Source organism: Condylura cristata, unplaced genomic scaffold (genome assembly GCF_000260355.1).
Source record: "Condylura cristata isolate star-nosed mole 26May11 unplaced genomic scaffold, ConCri1.0 scaffold00011, whole genome shotgun sequence".
In the NCBI taxonomy this organism is placed as follows: Eukaryota; Metazoa; Chordata; class Mammalia; order Eulipotyphla; family Talpidae; genus Condylura; species Condylura cristata.
Window position 1 is genome coordinate 16,304,065 of NW_004567112.1, and position 18,304 is coordinate 16,322,368.

The following is an 18,304-nucleotide window of genomic DNA, read 5'->3' on the forward strand; positions in this document are numbered from 1 at the left end:
AAAAAAAAAAGTTTTATGAGTTTGTTCAGCTTGGTATTTTATTCCCCTGGCTAAAGTTTGTCACAGTGTTCTGTTAATCCATTCGGATGGGAACCTTGTTTCATGTCATCTGAATGCCAGCTTAATACTGCACTTTTTTTCAGAAAAGATCTCTTTATCAACTGTCCCAGTAATTAAAATCAAAATATGCATTTTTAGTGTTTTTATTCATGTGCAGGGTTTTATTTTATTATTTTTTTTAAAAAAGATTTATCTACTAGTTATGTATACAGAACTGGGGTATAGGCCTCTGTTACAGGGGCAGTGAGAGGATTCACCAGAGACAGTGGGGAGCAGAACAGGCAGATTGACTGAAATACACTGCTGAGGGGGAGTAGTGGGCAAGATAGGAGATGTCTGCTGCACCATGTAGATCACCTCCAGGACTGGGTATTGAACTTGCACTGAAGTGGCTGTGGCTGGCTTGCAGTGCTGTGTTTTAACCCTCTGCACCATTAGGGAGGGCTCATGTGTAGGATATTATATAAGATTGACTTTTACATAAAATAAAAACAAACCACTCCAAATAATATACTTGCCCCTACACATATTTTTTCCTGATTGTCTTCAGCTTAAAATGGTTTTAATCCTAAAACCTGCCTACAGAATTAACATCATTGTTGGTATTTATCTATTTTTCTCTGCAGTACTATAGACTAATACTTTATTTCTTTAGTACATTATGTACTATGTACATTATTTTTGTACATTAATTTTGCTTTATGCACATATTTTTGCTTTAACCAGTTTTGCTAATAAATACAGATGATTTTATATTTGAAGCAGTGTGTTCCATCTAGGTATTAGTAATTTTTGTATATTAGCTTTGCTGTTGACTAAGATTCATATGAAAAAATACCTATAATTCCTCTCACCCCAAATTACCTTAGTGATTTTCTCTTTACATGCTGTGTATCAGAAAATTGTCCTTTGCATTTTTGGCATTCTTGGCAGCTGTGTATATTCTTTACCCTCTCTTGAGGTATGTTTTTTCCTTAATTAGATGTGTTGAGTTTCCTGTTTATGCTTATATCAGATAGATAAATGGCAAAACTGGTAGTTGCATTCTCCAGGACAAATCAAGCCAAAAAAGATCTTTACGATTATGTTTTTGGTACTTGGGAGAGAGCAAGAAAGTTGTTTTTTAGCTCAACTACTTCCTCTTTGCAGAATGAAAGCCCCAATCTATAATATTTGTGATTTTTTTGTCTTTGTTTTTATTTGCATAGCGTACTTCTAAAATGTGTGTGTATATGTATACATACACATATATGTTAGTAAGAGAGAACAGTAGTGTGAAAATAGAAAACCAAGGGAAGATTAGCATTTTAAATACTGCTTAGTGAAGGCGCTCCCTGGTGGCACAATGGGTTAAAGTACTGCATATGAAGCTCTCCGAAGCCACTGCAGCACAAGTTCGATCCCTGGCCAGGGAGCTGACCCATATGGCATGGCAGACCTCTCCTGACCCGCCCGCTGCTCCCCTCAGCAGTGTACTTTGTCAGTCTGCCTGTTCTGCTCCACACCCTGTCTCTGGTGAATCCTCTCACCCACCACACCTCTGGCCTGTACCCTAGTTCTGTAAGCATAAATAAATCTTTAAAAAAGAGAGAAAGTAACTCCTAAAACAAACAAACAAACAAAAAACTGCTTAGTGTGCCTCTATTTTGCAGCTGGCGAATAAGCATAGATTGGTTTCTATTACTCTTAGTATTCTTTTATTTTCTGATTAAATGACATGTAGGACTTTATCATCATCTCATAGTAATGGATTACTATCTGACTGCTAATTTACAAAATGTTTTCTTTAAGAGGCAAAATGTTACAAGTTAATACATTAAAGTGGACAGTTCTCTGCATGTAGAGGTGATTTTTTCTTTTAAAAAAAGAACCAGAATAATCCTCTTGGTATTTGAAGGATGAATTCCATGCAGTGAATTTAGCCTAGACTTATTTATACCCCTACTTCAGAGGGTATGTGGTAGGAGGAAAAAAGTAGAAAGCTAGTGTGACAGACCTGTCTTTAGGTCCCAGAGCTACCTTGTATAGCTTTTGGCTACCAGCATGTAAACCTTCCTGAGTCTCAGTTTCTTAATTTCCTCAAAAGGGTAGTGGGTGTGGCTGGGATAAACTATTGCTATCAAATTTAAACAAAATAATGTCTTAAGGATCAATGCAGTATATCTTGTTCTGACTGTTTAGCATTAATGTGCTGAAGAGGGAAAAGCCTAAGGAATAGGAGAAAAATACCAGAGTCATACTTATTTACACTTATATTGTGGAACAAACTGGAATGCTAGTTGGCAGTGAAATATTTAATCACTTTCATTTTTGAATTTTTTATGTATTGCAGATGATGTTTAGAAGTTATTTACCACAAGGAGAGTGTAGGCAACATTTTTTGGTAGAGGAAGGACTTGTTTCTTTTTACTTATGACCTTTACAAGTAGAGTGACTCTTGGTTTAGGAGTATAAAAATGTATTTCTAACTTAATTCGTTTTGGAAATTATATTGATTTTTCTTTTTTTCAATTAAGTCCTATTTTTGGGCCCTCTTGGGCTTGAGGATCCTAAGAGGATCCACATTTGTTAAGCCCATCAATAAATTTACTTGTTACTGTTTCAGAACTAGTGGATGCCATAGCAAGTATCCAGAACCTCCCACTTCCTGAGAAATTGTCAAAGAGAACAAAACATATATTAAGTGTGAACTGTTGTGCTAGAAAATGTACTCATGCTCAGTGTATCTCATAATCCTCACAACAGCCCATGTGATAGGGTTTATTAGCTCTATTTTATAAATAAGGCCACTAAGTCAAGAGTTAAAATGATATGTATATATTTAGCAACTGAATGAAGACTCAAAAAGCTACAATTTTTTTCATAGACTTATTTATGCATACAGAACTGGGGTACAGGCCAGAAGTGCAGGGGCAGTGAGAGGATTCACCAGAGTCAGAGTGGGGAGCAGAACAGGCAAACTGATGAAGTACACTGCAGAGGGGAGCAACAGGGAAGACAGGAGAGGTCTGCTGCCTATGTGGATCACGTCTGGGGTGGGGGGTTGAACTCGCACTCAAGTGGCTGTGGCTAGCTTGCAGTACTGTGCTTTAACCTGCTGTGCCACCAGGGTGGGCCCAACAATATTATTTTTTAGATACATATTTATATTACATATATATTACCCATTTTAGGTGTAGAATATATTACTTTTAGATAGCCCTATTTTTTTTTTAAAGATTTTATTTGTGCATATAGAATTGGGGTACAGGCCAGAGGCTCAGGGATGGTGAGAGGCCTCACCAGAGACAGAGTGGGGAACAGAACAGGCAGATTGACGAAGTACACTGCTGAGGGGAGCAGCGGGCGGGTCAGGAGAGGTCTGCCACGCCATGTGGTCACCTCCGGGACAGGCGGGAATCGAACTCATGCGGAAGTGGCTCTAGATTCTCAGTGCTGTGCTTTAACCCGCTGCGCCACCAGGGAAGGCCGCCCTATTTTTTATATGACATACACATTACATTTATACACCCACACACATACGTTTCAAAACTTTGATTTTCTTTGTCACTTCTGTATCATTTTAATGGGTGTGTATCCCAGTTGGTTTTTACTAATTTTAAGTTCACCTCTCTGAATTACAATAACATATGTTTTGTTTTTAGATCATTAGGAATTTTAAAGGATTATTTAATAAAACAAATTCCATCTCCAATACATGGTGGTAGACATGTTTCTAATGTTACCAGTGTTTCTGATCTATACTTACCATTACCAGGCCTAAAAACCATTAAAACATGAACCAGATATTTTCTGTGAATAAATGTCATGTAATATAATTAGTTGCATCAATAAAATTGTTAAAATAAATCCTTTTTAATATCCCAGACTATTTTCAACATGGATAAACTTGTTTTCAGAATAATCCCAGCACAATAAGGTTATGATTCATGATCTTTTTATCATGAGCATAAGGGCCACAGAGACCAGGATATAGAATACTGGAGTCAATCTGTGTAGCAAAGACTTAGGTTAAACCTTACTAACAAAACCAGCTGAGTCAGAGAATTCTAATACTAGTTGGATAGACCTAGATAGATCATGAGATGATTGAGATTATTTCAGTTGTTGGGAAAATTGGGTTGGTTTGAGGTCAGGTGAAGGGATAAATGCAGATAATTGTAAATGTTAGGGTGTAATTCTTTGTCTTTCTTTTAAATATTTAGTTGTTTATGCATACAAGAACTGGGATGCAGGCCAGAGGTAGGAAGAGGTGAGAGGATTCGCCAGAGACAAGAGTGGGGAGCAGAACAGTCAGATTGACTAAAATACACTGCTGAGGGGAGCAGTGGGCAAGACAGGAGAGGTCTGCCATGCCATGTGGGTCAGCTCCCTGGCCGGGGATGGAACTCGTGCTGCAGTGGCTGCGGATAGCTTCATAGTGCTGTGCTTTAACCTGTTGCGCCACGAGGGAGGACCCAGGGTGTAATTTTCAAGCATTGTTGTAGGGGACCAGTAAAGGGAACATATAACAGTTCCTTTATTTCCTAGGTTTTTATCCTTTTTTTTTTTTTTTTTTAAAGATAAACAGAAGAACAGTTATTTAGGATACGAGTTTCTATAAAGTGTACAGGTTTGGGGGGAGGGGAAGATTTGAGTTAGGCAATTAAAAATTTTTTTTGATCTAATATTCTTAATTTTTAAGCAAACAGATCTCTCATTTTGCTTTTGTAAAGAACTGAATCAGCAATCTTTCTAATTCTACTTATTTTACTTATTTACATGTCTAGTCAGTTAGGAAGATGGTTTAATTTTATATTACTAAAAGTACCACAAAGTGTCAGCTTTTGTATTTTAAGTAAATGAGATCTTTTTTAGAAGTTTCCAGTTTTTTAAGGTCTCTTAGAGTAGAAATAAAATTATTGGCCATGTCTGTATTATTGTATTAGGGTTTTCAGATAGTTTTGAAGAGTGGAAATAGTCCTTTAGTAGCTGTTTGATGAGAACTGGAAGTTTTCCTTAATCAAAATTATCTTTCCTAGTTAATAGTGTCTGAGAACCAGCATCACGTGCCTACTAATTACAGAATGTTGATGATAGTCATGCTTACAGCACAGATATAAGAGCTATTCATGTGTAGTTAGATTGGAGTTTTGTTTTTCAGTTTTGGTGGTGATTTTTCCTTGGTGTACTGCTTTTAGGACTTTAAACATTATGTTTGATCATTTCTGCTGACTAGTACCATCTACCTTCCACAAAAAAGATAAAAGTTTAGATGAGTCTAGGCATACTAAAAAAAAATCTTGTGTCTCTAGGGAAAGTGAATCTCTAAAAAGCTTAAAATAATGATAATACCGATCTTAAATGTGCCAATATCTTTAAGAGATGTATTTACCTCCAAATCAGTTATTTTACTAAACTAGGTATTTTAACTTTATGAGAGAATAATCTGACTCTGCTTACCAAGGGCAAATACCAATGACAGAATCAACATAAAATTTTTTCTTCTATTTTGGCATTTGCGTAGATTTTCGGCAGCATGCAGTCGGTTCTTGTCTATATCAAGATGACAAAATTAGGTGTTGCAAGGACAGAAAATTAGGTACAGACATTTAGTTTAAATGGTTATTTAAAAGCACTATGAGACTGTGCTGGTTTATTCTCTAGTTTGCTTCATGTACTGCAGTCCAACTTTAAATACTGTGCTGCATCTTCATTTAGTTTCATATAAACCTCAAATTTGTTAGAGAAAATAAACTAAGACAGATTTTATATATTTCACTTTGCTTTTTGACTTAACATTTCAGGATCAGACTTGACTTATATTCAGGCTTAGGATGTCAGAAATACAAATATGCACAATACTTGGGCTTATCTTCAGTATCATCATTTTGTTATTGCCAATTAGTTGTATTTTAGTGATGAGCAGAGGCTTCTAAATAGGACAGTAACTTCTGTAAATACCTATTTCCAAATGGTGTCTCTATTCTAGCCCATCACAACAGTTTTAAAACCGGTTTTGTTTTTGTTTTGTTTTGTTGCTTTGTTTTGTTTTTTAACAGGAGAGCCAGTGTAACTCCTTCAAGACTGGAGTGATACACACTGCATCTGCGTCTGCCTCATGTGAGTTCTCATTTTGGCAGCAGCATTCTGCTAGGCTGGAACCTCAGTAGAGGTTTGCCCTTTCATTTTCTAAACTCTAAACTACTACACAGTGTCTTGGTGGCAAAGGTAAAAAGTGCATGAGACTTCCACATTTTCCTGCAGAAAGTTTTCTACTTATTCCAAAGGACTGTTGCCTCTAGTAGGTTGTCTCACATGAATCTACTCAGAGTGGTGCCCACAGCCTTTACCCTCACACAGGCAGTTGATATTTTTTAAAGATATATTTGCTCCCTCCCTTCAGATAATGGAATAAAGAATATCGTTAAATGCTCTCTGTAGCTTCAGCTTTCAAAGCTTTGCTTGTTCTCTTTATAGTCTACTTACGTAACCTGAGAACACTGTGTGCTGCCCTAGTGGCTGAGCTGTCCTCTCTTTTGGATTCTGGCCCTTAAAATAACTTCTTTTGTCTTTGAATATTGGGTAAATTAGGATAGACCTGAGGACTTTCTCAAAGAAGAAATGAGCAGTAAATGTGTGTGGTTTATTCCGAAGCTGTTGGCAGTGTTTTGGAAAGTCAGTACAAGTTGAGCTTGAAGCTATGCATCATTTACTTGCCAGTTTTGTGAAATGAAATAACAGCCATTGCCTCTGTGGAGCTCTACAGTCTAAGGTGGGGTATATGTTTTCCCACAAATGCCAAAGCTGACTTGGAAGGACTTGGTTGATTAAAAAAGGAATTTTGCTCTGTGTGTGTGTGTGTGTGTGTGTGTTTAAAGGAATGGTGATACTTTGTAGGCATTAGGTAATGGTCACTTCTGCCACCGGGTCAGAAAAAAATTGTGATTATTCCCAAGGGACACTTAGAATTAAAGTGTCTAAACTTGTGTTCTCTGTAGCTGCAGTTCTGCTCTTCTGATGCTGGTTGTAAGCTGTAGTTCTCTAGCAGATGATTTAATGACCTAGGAGTGTGTGAGATGATTATCCGAGCAGCTTATGAGAAAACGTCAATAGCTTGTAGCTCTTGTTGATTAATGTAGGTTTAATGAAATAGTGTTGTCAAAGTAGAACTTGGACTCTCTTTGCTAAATCTGTTCCCACCTCTGATTAGAGCTGTTTATTTTATACTAGATGAAAGAAATTGGAAGGAGAGAAATGTATTTTAATACTAAGCTTAAGTTTGATGGCCTATGTAATCTAGACATTTTTTAACAGTGGTAGTAAACCTTGCCACAGAGAACTTTGGATGAGACTCATGGAGAGATAGCAATTCTGGCTTCAGCTGATATGTATATTTGCTACTTCAAGTCAGCAAATGGGGGAAATACATCAGGTTTTGTGCAAGTAACCTAAACTGATCAAGAGAAAGGAAATTTAAATATTTATTTCTGTGGGTGAAGTTTCTAGAAAGTCACCTTAGTTGAATACTTAGCACATTCTGCTGTGGAGTAACCAGAGTGTGGCAAGTGTTAATGGTGTTTAATTTTCTGTTATCTAAGTTTGTGTTGTTAAAACAGCAATTTGCAATCTCCCCCATATATCTTTTTCAGTAATCATTTTGAATACATTGAATTGTGTTTTAATCCAAATTGTCTCATGGACATAGGTTTTTAATCACCAATTACCCCTTTATTATTACTTATTTACTAAGTAGGGAAAATTGCTGATACAGAGGTGAGTCTAGATAGGGGGAAGGTTTGGTCTTTGTCTCCTATTCTTAAAACAGCACATTATTCTGAAAAATTAATAATTAAAAACATTTCATATGGGACAGTTTCTATAAGGATAAATGTTAATGAATTTATCTAAATTACTTAATTTTTTGTTTTATTAAATATTGCTTTGAAGTGGGACTTTGTTAGGATTGAAAAGCAATTTTTGTTTTATGGAAATGTTAAATTGAGATTTACATTTTATTGGAATAGAAGCATGAGGTGGAGTGAGAGATGTCAATTTGAATTCTTTTGTGCATATAAGATACCATTAGTAGATACCATGCTTTCCTGGTTCTATAACATACCAGCTCTTAGTGTTTTATAAATGTAGAGCATTTCCTTTGCCATAGTGTATATTTTTAATATTTAAAAATTTCACAAGGCTTCAAGAAGTGCTGTGAGGGAGAGTGGGTGAAGATGGAGTAAAATTGAGAGAAGGAAAAAAATACAGCCAATTTTGAAATTTATTAGCCAGTGTTAGAATTAGCATTAAATTGTTAATACCCCTACAGCAACTAAAGAAATGACAGCTTTTGGCATCATTCTGATATGATACTCAACATTTCCTAAAGGACCCTAATGTTTTAATCTTGTTTTTTAAATCTGACAAATGTTATTGAACAATTTTGAAAACTCAACTTTTTAAAGTTGAGTTCAGTTAAAAGAATAGTTGAATACAGTAATGTTATAGGTACATAAGGATGCAGAAGGAAGTACATAAAAGTCTCCTTCCCTCTCTCTTAGCTACTCAGTTTCCTTCTGTTGGTAACAACCAGTATTAATGGTTTATTTTATATATTTCCAGAAATATTCTAAAAAAATCGCTTTTGAAAAGGGAAAGTTGAATTATACTCATTAACCTATTAGCCCTAACTTGGATAGGTAGTCTAATTGCAAAGAAACATCAGCTTGAGCCAACAGCTATCTGTTAATTGTAGGTAGAAGTATTGTGAATAGAATAGTAATTGTAAATAGGCTTGTATTATTATGAGGCTGTAATAATAGAACAGATTTTTTTTTTTTTTTTTTTTTGCCTCACATGGCACTTAGCAAGATTGTAGGTCTTTTTATTTTTAATATGGCTTACTTACACCTGGACCCTGATGGATGGATGCTTACATAAATTTTAGTTTGAAAGAAATCTATTTGATGGAACAACATTTTCTTAATGGTGAAGTGCGATAATTTCAAGAGGTTTTTTAATTATAGAAAGTTTCATATATAAACAGTAGTAGAGAAGACATCTCATCCTAAAACCCATTTTATTTCACCTGCAACAACTCAGTATGCTACTTTAGCGGTTAAGGAGATTTTTTTTTATACACATACATATCCATCCTTCTGTAATCACACCTAATAAAACAAGTCATAATTCTTTAATGTCTGATTCCCAGTTCACATACAGATTTCTGTAATTGTGTCAGGTATGTCTTTTTATGGTTGATTTTGCAGTAATAACTTGTAAACTACAATTATGATGGATATAATATTATTAGGACTAAAAAGAAAACACTTTAGTCCTGGCAAGTGGAATTATTCTTGTTGGAGAATGAATGTAAAAGAATTACCAAGCTAAATAAAGATTCCAAAAATAGGCTAGTTTTCTTAAACAGCTCATTTTGAAGTATTCCTACACTACCTGCACACATCATTGAAGATTTCAACATATATTGACCTCTCTACCACTTTTCAGTATTACAGTTGCATATTAGTTTTAGATTGTCATAATGAAAATGTAAAGGGGCGGGGGATATACTTGCATTAGGCTTTCAGAAAATGAAGGACCTATTTTGAAATGTCTGATGATTCATCTTGTCCAGCTGCTCCTGGTATACAATACCACCTATATTCACAGACAAACAATTTAGTTCTGTGATTGCTCAGGTCAGTAATAACATGGAGTTTGAGGGAAAAGAAGAAAAATTTTAGATTTAGGAGGAGAAAGGGGTTGAGAAGAGCAGAAATGCACTCATTTGTCTTCTGTTTTAATTGGTTGTTCTTTTAATGACAACTTCCTTTTTGTGCAGTGTACAAGTCCCCAGAGTATGAATCCCTTGGCTTTGAACTTACTGTGGAGAGATTAGTTTCTATTGGGTATCCCCAGGAGCTGCTGAGCTTTGCTTATGACTCTACATTCCCTACCAGGTAATTGCTCAAGGTTTCTTTAGATTAAGATTTACCCCTTTACCCCTCTATCTCCAAAACTAGTAATTCCAAATTTACTCGTGAACATAGTTTAAAAAGCTGATGTTTTTGCTTGATGTTGATTCTAAGAGTATTTGATGCTGATTCTTAAATAGCATAAAAATGAAGTTTTTCTATATTCCTGAGTTGAGCTTAGTTTTCCCATTAATGGGAAAGAAAAGTGATTATTAAAACTAACAAGCAGTAATTAAGGATGCTTCTCTTACCGTTGGTTAATGGAGAGCAGTTACATGTTTTGCTAATGTACTTAAGATGATAATCCAAAACCTTGGTAGTTGGGATTTCTGGATTTGGTAAGATTCAGAAAAGAGGTCTGAGTTACCATCATGTATGTTCCATATATAACATGTAATGGGGGAAACATAAATCAGCTCTGTTGGCCAAAGAAACTGAAGGATCCTGTTTTAGAATAGAACCAGCAAGAAGTTATAGTTTATACCTTTTTGATTAAGCACATGCACTTACAGCAAATGGTTGTAATAATTTATCTGGACAGAGTAAATATTTTTTAGCTGTTTTGAGATTATTCACTCATTTAGCCTCTAAGTTTGTATTGTTTTGGGAAATACAGCAGTTGCCATCATTCTTGAATGAGTTTGGATTTGGTGACTGAGGTATACTATATAAGATTATAGTGAAACTTGCACATGTTATGAATTTGGTTCCAGACCAGTTCATTAAAGCAAATATTACAGTGAACTGAGTCACATGGATTTTTTGGTTTTGCAGTGCATATTAAACGTATACTCTTTCTATTATAGTCAATAATAGCATTATATGTAAAAATCCATATTTATATCTGAATTAAATGTGACATATGAAATAAGCACATCTCTTGGGAAAATAGTGCAAATACAGAGGGTAACCATAAACCTTCAATTTATGAAAAATGTAGTATCTCGATACTGTAATCGATAAAATCGATAAAATTAAGTATGCCTGTATGTTGCCTCTGTCACTTTGCATTATTGATAATGTTTTGATTTTTACATAGGGGACTTGTCTTTGATACACTATATGGCAATCTTTTGAAAGTTGATGCCTATGGAAACCTCTTGGTCTGTGCTCATGGATTTAACTTCATAAGGGGGTGAGTACAAAGAAACTTTAGCCTCTTTCTGGGGGTTTGTATAGTCAAAACATATAAAGATAACATTGTCTCCCCAGATCTAATATCCTTTACTCTTTCTTCATCACTAAAGGTTATTTCCTTTATTTAAGGATACTTAACAATAATTTGGTGTTTGAAACACAAACTGACCTATATAGTTAGCAGTTACATTTTTCTTAAAGTGCCTTCTAATTATGTATCATTCAAAAAGCTAATCTTGAAACTTGTCCTGTTTCCACCCCCCTCTCCCCAAAAAACTGTAGTAGCTTTTGATTTATTTGAAATTCTAAGATTTTTATTTTCTCCTTTTTAATACAGTTCTCAGGTAGCTGCTCAGAAGAGGTATGTACACAAAAGTGATTTGAAAAATTTTAAATTATGGCACTGTAAATACTAAAAAGTTTAACAAATAGTATATTTTTATATTCTAATGAATAGCTTCCGATATTTGATCATGTAGTTAAAATTTTTGAAAACATGGTATTGCAAATGAAGGTGCTAACATTTAAAACAAATAAGGATAAACTTTATTTTCATAATCTGAATATTCCACTATTGTTATTAGTTTGAACTTTCCATCCTACTAAAACAGCAAATAAAGTTGTGATTGTTATACCAGTTTTATCCTTAAAATTCATGATACCACAACCTGGCAGTTTCTATACTTGTGGCTTTATAGTTAGAATTTTCGTTACTTTTTACTCGTTGGTTTACTACTGATACTGTATTATGGTTGGAGTAACTCCTAAAACCAAAATGTATGTTAGTCTCTTGTGTAACTTTTTGATGCAGTATTTTCAGTGGCAAAGTAGTAAAAACTAATGGTTTACACTGCAATTATTATAGCAACATCTTTTTTTTTTAATGGATTTCATTTTGTGATAAGAGGCACAAATGGATACCAATAATTCCTTTTAAGTGTTAGATCATAGCAGTGCCGTATTTGGAATTAAAGCATCCAATACAAACTCTTTTGTTGGTATTACACAAGGCTTCAAGATGCCCAATAATACAGTGAGAATAGTGTAAACACCCCCCATCTTAGCACATCTGTCAGGCCAATGGTTGGTTATATATGTACCATTCTTTCATTGTTCTCTAGTGAGGTGCTTGTTAAGATTTGTGACTATCAGAAGGCAGGATTTAGATCATGAAGTGACTGCAGATATTACTAGTATTTTAACCTATTTCATATATGAATATTGTTACTATAATTTAGAATCCCAATAAAAGTGGACCAAGATTCTATTTTACTAATATCTGAAAAGGTTTTTGTGTTTTGAGAGCAGTGAGCATCAGAAAAGGATTTATGTATGAGTAAATGCAGAATTATTCAAACAGCACTTAGTAAATAAAGCCTTTGAGTCAAAGTAAAAGGCCATCGAGAAAGAGATTGATTATGGAGAGAAAGGGAAAAAGATAGTTGCTGAAGTTCAGTTATGGAAAAATCTTGGAGGGAAGTTAAAGCTTTATCAGGTATCACCTTATATGCCTTACCAATGAAGTGAGACTTATTTATTGGACAAAGGCAACGACTTTTAAGTTTAGAATAGGAAATACTGACAGCAGATGTCTACTCTCTAAATCACAAAAAGTTAGCATAATCTGCACTGTCTTAACAATATTCATTCCATCTTCAAGTCTAGCATTCTTTTACATTACCTCCCCCTGAATTTTTATTTAATATACGCTAGTGTAATCTGACAATTTAAATAATATAAACTTGATTTCTGTATTTATAAATTAGTTTGGGTTCTAGTTATCTAATGTTAAGTATCCTTATGTAAAGGAATTGCTCTTTAATGATGAAGAGAATAGCAAAGCAGATTTTCAGTGTAATCTAAGGACATAATGCCATCTTAAACCTGAGAAAAACTGTCATTACTATTCCTTTACATCTTAATTTTCAGTATAGAAAAATCTTACAAAACTAGAAAATCAACTGTTTTACAGGTTTTCTTTATCAAGAACTCTTATTTCAGAAGGATGACTAAGGAAGGGAGCTAATGTGACTTTATATTCCTCAGAGTTTATATGCCATTTGCAGTAACAATCTTAAGCAAGAATTTACTCAAATTATCAATATTTCAAATGTGAACTTTAAATTTGGTGTTCTTTAATTAGCTCAGTTAATCTCTATATGTGTGCTTGAGTGATGGCATTTTTATATTTTAGTTTATCTCCCTTTTGGTTTCTCTGCAACACTTTTATTGATATGTTCCCTTCTTGAAGTGTTTCATTTCACTCTGCAAGGTTTTTATGCATCTCTTAACAACTTATGTCCATTTCACTATGTTCTTTTAAGTACTAAATTTTTTTTTTTAAGATTTATTTATGCATACAGAGCTGGGATACAGGCCAGAAGTGCAGGGGAGGTGAGAGGATTCACCAGAGATAAGAGTGGGGAGCAGAACAGGCAGATCAACGAAGCACACTGCTGAGGGGAGCAGCGGGTGGGTCAGGAGAGGTCTGCTGTGCCATGTGGATCACCTCCGTGGCAGGGATCGAACTCATGCTGAAGTGGCTTTAGCTTCTTAGTACTGCGCTTTAACCCGCTGTGCCACCAGGGAGGGCCCTAAACACTAATGTTCTTGATGATGCTAGTCTCAGCCTTCCTTCTCTGCTTTCACCTGCTCTAGTCTTTATAACTTCATCTTTTACCTGTGTGTAGATGATCCAAGTTATCAGTCAAGTCTGAATCTGTTTTTAAGTTCTTGACCTTTGTTTCTAATTGCCTATAGAAATCTGCTTCTTTTGAGCTTACTATATCCAAAGGAAAATTCTTCTTACATATACTTAAACAATTTTCATATTTCTGTTAATGGTACCACCACCCTTTCAGAAGTACCTTAGTGTGAGTATCATCACTTTTGACTTTGATATATTCCATCTGCCACATCCAGTCAGTTGTTCTGTTCATTTACCTAGGCAATCTCTTGAATACATTCTTCCCATTAATTTTCCATTGCCACTGCCTTAGGAGAGGTCCCTAATGCTCTCATCTGAATTACTACAACAGGCACCTGATTTCCCAGTCCTGTCTCAGTGGCATTTAGCTTTAGACAATGACCATTTTAATTAGGCCAAAATTCTGTTAGCTGGGCAATTGTGAGGTTGCTTAGCTGATTAGAATGGCCTTGCTCTCATGTCTGGCAGTTGACAACCTGTTGGCTGGGACACCTTATTTCTGCATGTGGCCTTTTATCCAGTAGCAGGTTATATCACTGTCATTCACATGTATTCTCATTCACAAGTGCAGCAAGAGTAGACAAGCCTTGGGACACCAAGTATTTTCCAAGCCTCTCATTAGATCCCATTTATTGCTGTTCAGACCTTACTCAAGGATGGAGAAATAGACTGAGATTCTTAATTGGAGAAACTGCAGAGTGACATTACAAAAGGGAGAGGAAAAATTTGTAGCCATTTTTGCAATATAATCATATCTTTCTCCATTTTATCCTGTTACTAAAACTGTAACTCATTTACTAATTTTATAGTTCAACTCTGATGCTTTTATCCCTCTGCTGCACTCTTGATGGTCTAAGCCTTTAAGGAGCAGTTCATATGCCACCACTTACATGAATTCTTCCTAGATTTTCCTCTCCTCACTCCCACATTTACTTTTCTCCATTCTTAAGTTGAAATGTTCTCCCATTCCTCAGTTTTGTCATAGCTCTTCTATTTATGCTTTCCCCCACCTCCCCTTGTTATAATGGTCTGTGAATGTGGCTCATGTCCCTTACCTTACTGAGAACTTTTACGAGTTGGAAACTGAACTTGCTCACCTTCATAGCTACCCATGTGTGATATTTGGAGCCCTGCCTTGCACGAATGCCAGAATACCTGAATGGATTTTTTTTTAAATGATGAGTATTTTTTACAATTATTATAATGCTAAAAATATTTTCTTTCAGACCGGAAACTAGAGAGCAGTATCCAAATAAATTTATCCAACGAGATGACACTGAAAGATTTTACATTCTGAACACACTTTTCAACCTACCAGGTAGACTCATTCTATGTTTATATATACAAACACCTGCTTCCCCTTCTTTCCATGATCACTTGTCTTTACTCAAGGGAGATAGTGAAATAAATTTTAGTTATCTCACTTATGAATACCTATTTTTCATTTTTCAGAGACCTACCTGTTGGCCTGCCTAGTAGATTTTTTTACTAATTGTCCCAGATATACCAGGTATGTATATATACTATAATGTTTTTATCAATTGATTTTTAAAATTAATGTACAGGGTTTTAGAGAACTGGCCATTGTAGGTCTTTTCTGCTTTTCTGAAGTGAATTTAGTGCTAGTGAGAGATGCCACATTGCCAGCCTGAGAGATGGGACAGCACCAGCAGCTCCATGCAGGCTCTCAGCTCCCACACGGCCCCTCTCCTTGCCAGTGTCCTGCAGCCATGTTTGGAAGGGACCACTTCTGATTGGCTTCTACTGGGAATGAAGACGGCCAGCAGAGGTGCTAATTGTGACAACTGAGTGGGAGGTTTGTGTGATGATTATCTGTCCAAGCAGAATTACACTAAAACCCCCCAACTCATTTCACAGCAGCTACCCAGGAGCCATTCAGGGATGGTAATTTAGTTTCATTCCCAGGCCCAAGAAGATTTAATTGAAAAATATTGTTTATCCTCCCTGAAATAAAACTTTGCTTAAGTCTTGAAAAAGTTATACTCTATTTTTTAGGACTTGTATAACCAATTCTGCAAGTTCAACCATATATGCCAGAGTTTTCTAATGTCGTATCCTCTTTAGGACCTATGTACTTCAAAGCACTAAATTTGATGAGGCACTGAGTCATTAAGCTGAATACAAAATAGGCAGTAACTTTGTACTGGAGAAAACAGTCAGGGTGGAGAGAACCTAAATTACCAATTTTAAGCTTAATAGATTTCTTTGATGGGAACCTGTTTCTTAAACGAATAAAAGAACCTGATATTGGAACTGGCCTTTTAGCTTCCATTCTGTATTTTTGCTATCATTTTGTTCACAATTACTGTATACAATTGAACACTGTAGTCATTTCTTGTGGTCAGAATGGATTTTCATCAGGGAATACTTATTTCCTAATTAGCTACAGCCTTTATTCATGTGCTAATGGAACCTTTGGGTCCCCTGGGCAATTTTTGATGCTCATTTTATTTACTCTCATTTGAATTCCCTGTCATGTTCTTTTCATCTTTCTGTAGCTGTGAAACAGGATTTAAAGATGGGGACCTCTTCATGTCTTACCGAAGTATGTTCCAGGATGTAAGAGATGCTGTTGACTGGGTTCATTACAAGGTACCTAATAAAGGCTGCTGCTTTACTTGTTTATTCTCTGGCATGTGTTTTATGGTCTGACATTAGCTTCCTTTGTTAAAAAAAAAAAAAATTGCCTCCTACAGATAGCACTATAGAATACTTTTGTTCTTGTTTTGACCTGCTCTCAGAGGTAATGCTGATCTCAGTGGTTGTGCTTGGCTTTTAGATCTTATTTCAGTTTGCATTTCCAAAATTACTGTCAGTATTGATTATACTTAACATAATGATCCTTTGAGGATCATTATTCCATTTGTTTTTTTCCAAATACCTATACCACTTACCAATAACAATATTTTACATTTAATGTAAAATGTACTGAATAAAATATGGAATACCTTTTTGATTTATAGATAAAAAGTTTTTTATATGTTGGACACATTTTGGAGTTGAGTTGCAACAATTCATATCTGCTACTTTATTCTGACTACTTTATTTACTATTTTGGTAAATAAATACATTTGGATTGATAGTAGACAAAATTTTTCTTATAAACTATTAAAAACTGATTTTGTTCTTTTCCTGTGTCCCTTTTTAATTTTCTTCTAGGGCTCCCTGAAGGAAAAGACAGTTGAAAATCTTGAGAAGTATGTAGTCAAAGATGTAAGTGATAAAGGGGAAAATAGATGTGCATGATAGCATATTTTGCTGATCAGGGATGTGGATAATAAGACTATTTGTAATGAAACAGACAAGAGAAGACATTTGTCTTTATATGTGTGTCAGGTATAATCACCAAAAATTTTTAGTCACAGGTTAGATGTTATTACAGTTTTTCTGTTTATTGATAGGCAATAAGACCTAGCATTTGTCTTTTTATCTATAAACTTTAATTGCATCTTCTAGAGTGCGTACTAGGTGTACACTGTGCTAAGTGATTTCATGCATTGTCCATTCAGTCTTATATATAACCCTGAGTTAGAAATTATTAGCTCTGCTTTATAGATGATGAAACTGAGGAATGAATATAAGGGATTTTATAATGTTAAAATTCATACAGATAATAGTAAAGACAAGAGCCATACTTAAATATTAACTACAGTACCAGATCATGTAAAAAATGTACCTCTTTGTGATTTAAGTTATCTTTAGCCTACTAATGGAATGATGAAACCTTTAAAATTTCTTTAAAAGACATTAGTGGAAAACCTAACAATTTTTAAAAATTTGTAATTTAGTTAATAGTACTGTGCTCATGTTAATTTCTTAATTTTGATAGTTGCACTGTGGTTATGTAAGGTGTTAATGTAAAGGGAAATTACAATAAGAATGTGGGAACCCTCTACTAGTTTCACAGCTTTGCTGTAAGTTTGAAGTTATTTCAAAATAACACCAACAGCCCAAAGGTGAGGTATTTCTTCCTTTTCCTATAGAGTAAATACAGCGCATAGCAGTACTTTCACAAAAGTACTTGGTGAAGATTTCTTACTGCTTTCAGTCTTCCTATATCCAACATGTTTCTTTTCTACTCCCGCATCCATCCTATTGTTTTAAGGACACTCGAGACCAGGAGAATTTGAGTGAGGGAACCATTTTACTATGAGTTTAGAAAAAGGTATTTTTCTTTGTAGTTACATTAGGAGTTATGAGTTTTCTCATTTATCTGCAGGTGGGTCTGGGTGTTTCTACTTTTCATCCTGCACACATATTTTATTGTGCAAGGTGCTTTACCAAATGAAAAGTATGTACAGTGAAGCAAACCTCATACTTTCCATACATTTTAACTTTTTTTTTTTTAAAGATTTATTTATTTATTCATACAGAACTGGGGTACAGGCCAGAGATGCGGAGGGTGAGAGGATTCACCGGAGAC

General features: G+C 35.1%; 1 protein-coding gene across 4 annotated transcripts in view; it reads left to right on the forward strand.

Moving 5' to 3' along the window:
• Positions 1-18,304, forward strand: part of NT5C2 (5'-nucleotidase, cytosolic II) — a 107,824-nt gene that overhangs the window by 82,067 nt on the left and 7,453 nt on the right. For 3 of the 4 annotated variants that reach the window (XM_012723572.1, XM_012723570.1, XM_012723571.1), the window contains exons 4-10: positions 9,884-10,001; positions 11,056-11,151; positions 11,491-11,514; positions 15,087-15,178; positions 15,313-15,370; positions 16,380-16,473; positions 17,041-17,094. In XM_012723572.1, coding sequence (XP_012579026.1) covers positions 9,884-10,001; positions 11,056-11,151; positions 11,491-11,514; positions 15,087-15,178; positions 15,313-15,370; positions 16,380-16,473; positions 17,041-17,094 — 536 coding nt within the window. The remainder of the gene's footprint in view (positions 1-9,883; positions 10,002-11,055; positions 11,152-11,490; positions 11,515-15,086; positions 15,179-15,312; positions 15,371-16,379; positions 16,474-17,040; positions 17,095-18,304) is intronic. The other variant, XM_004680474.2, reaches the window with a different exon arrangement.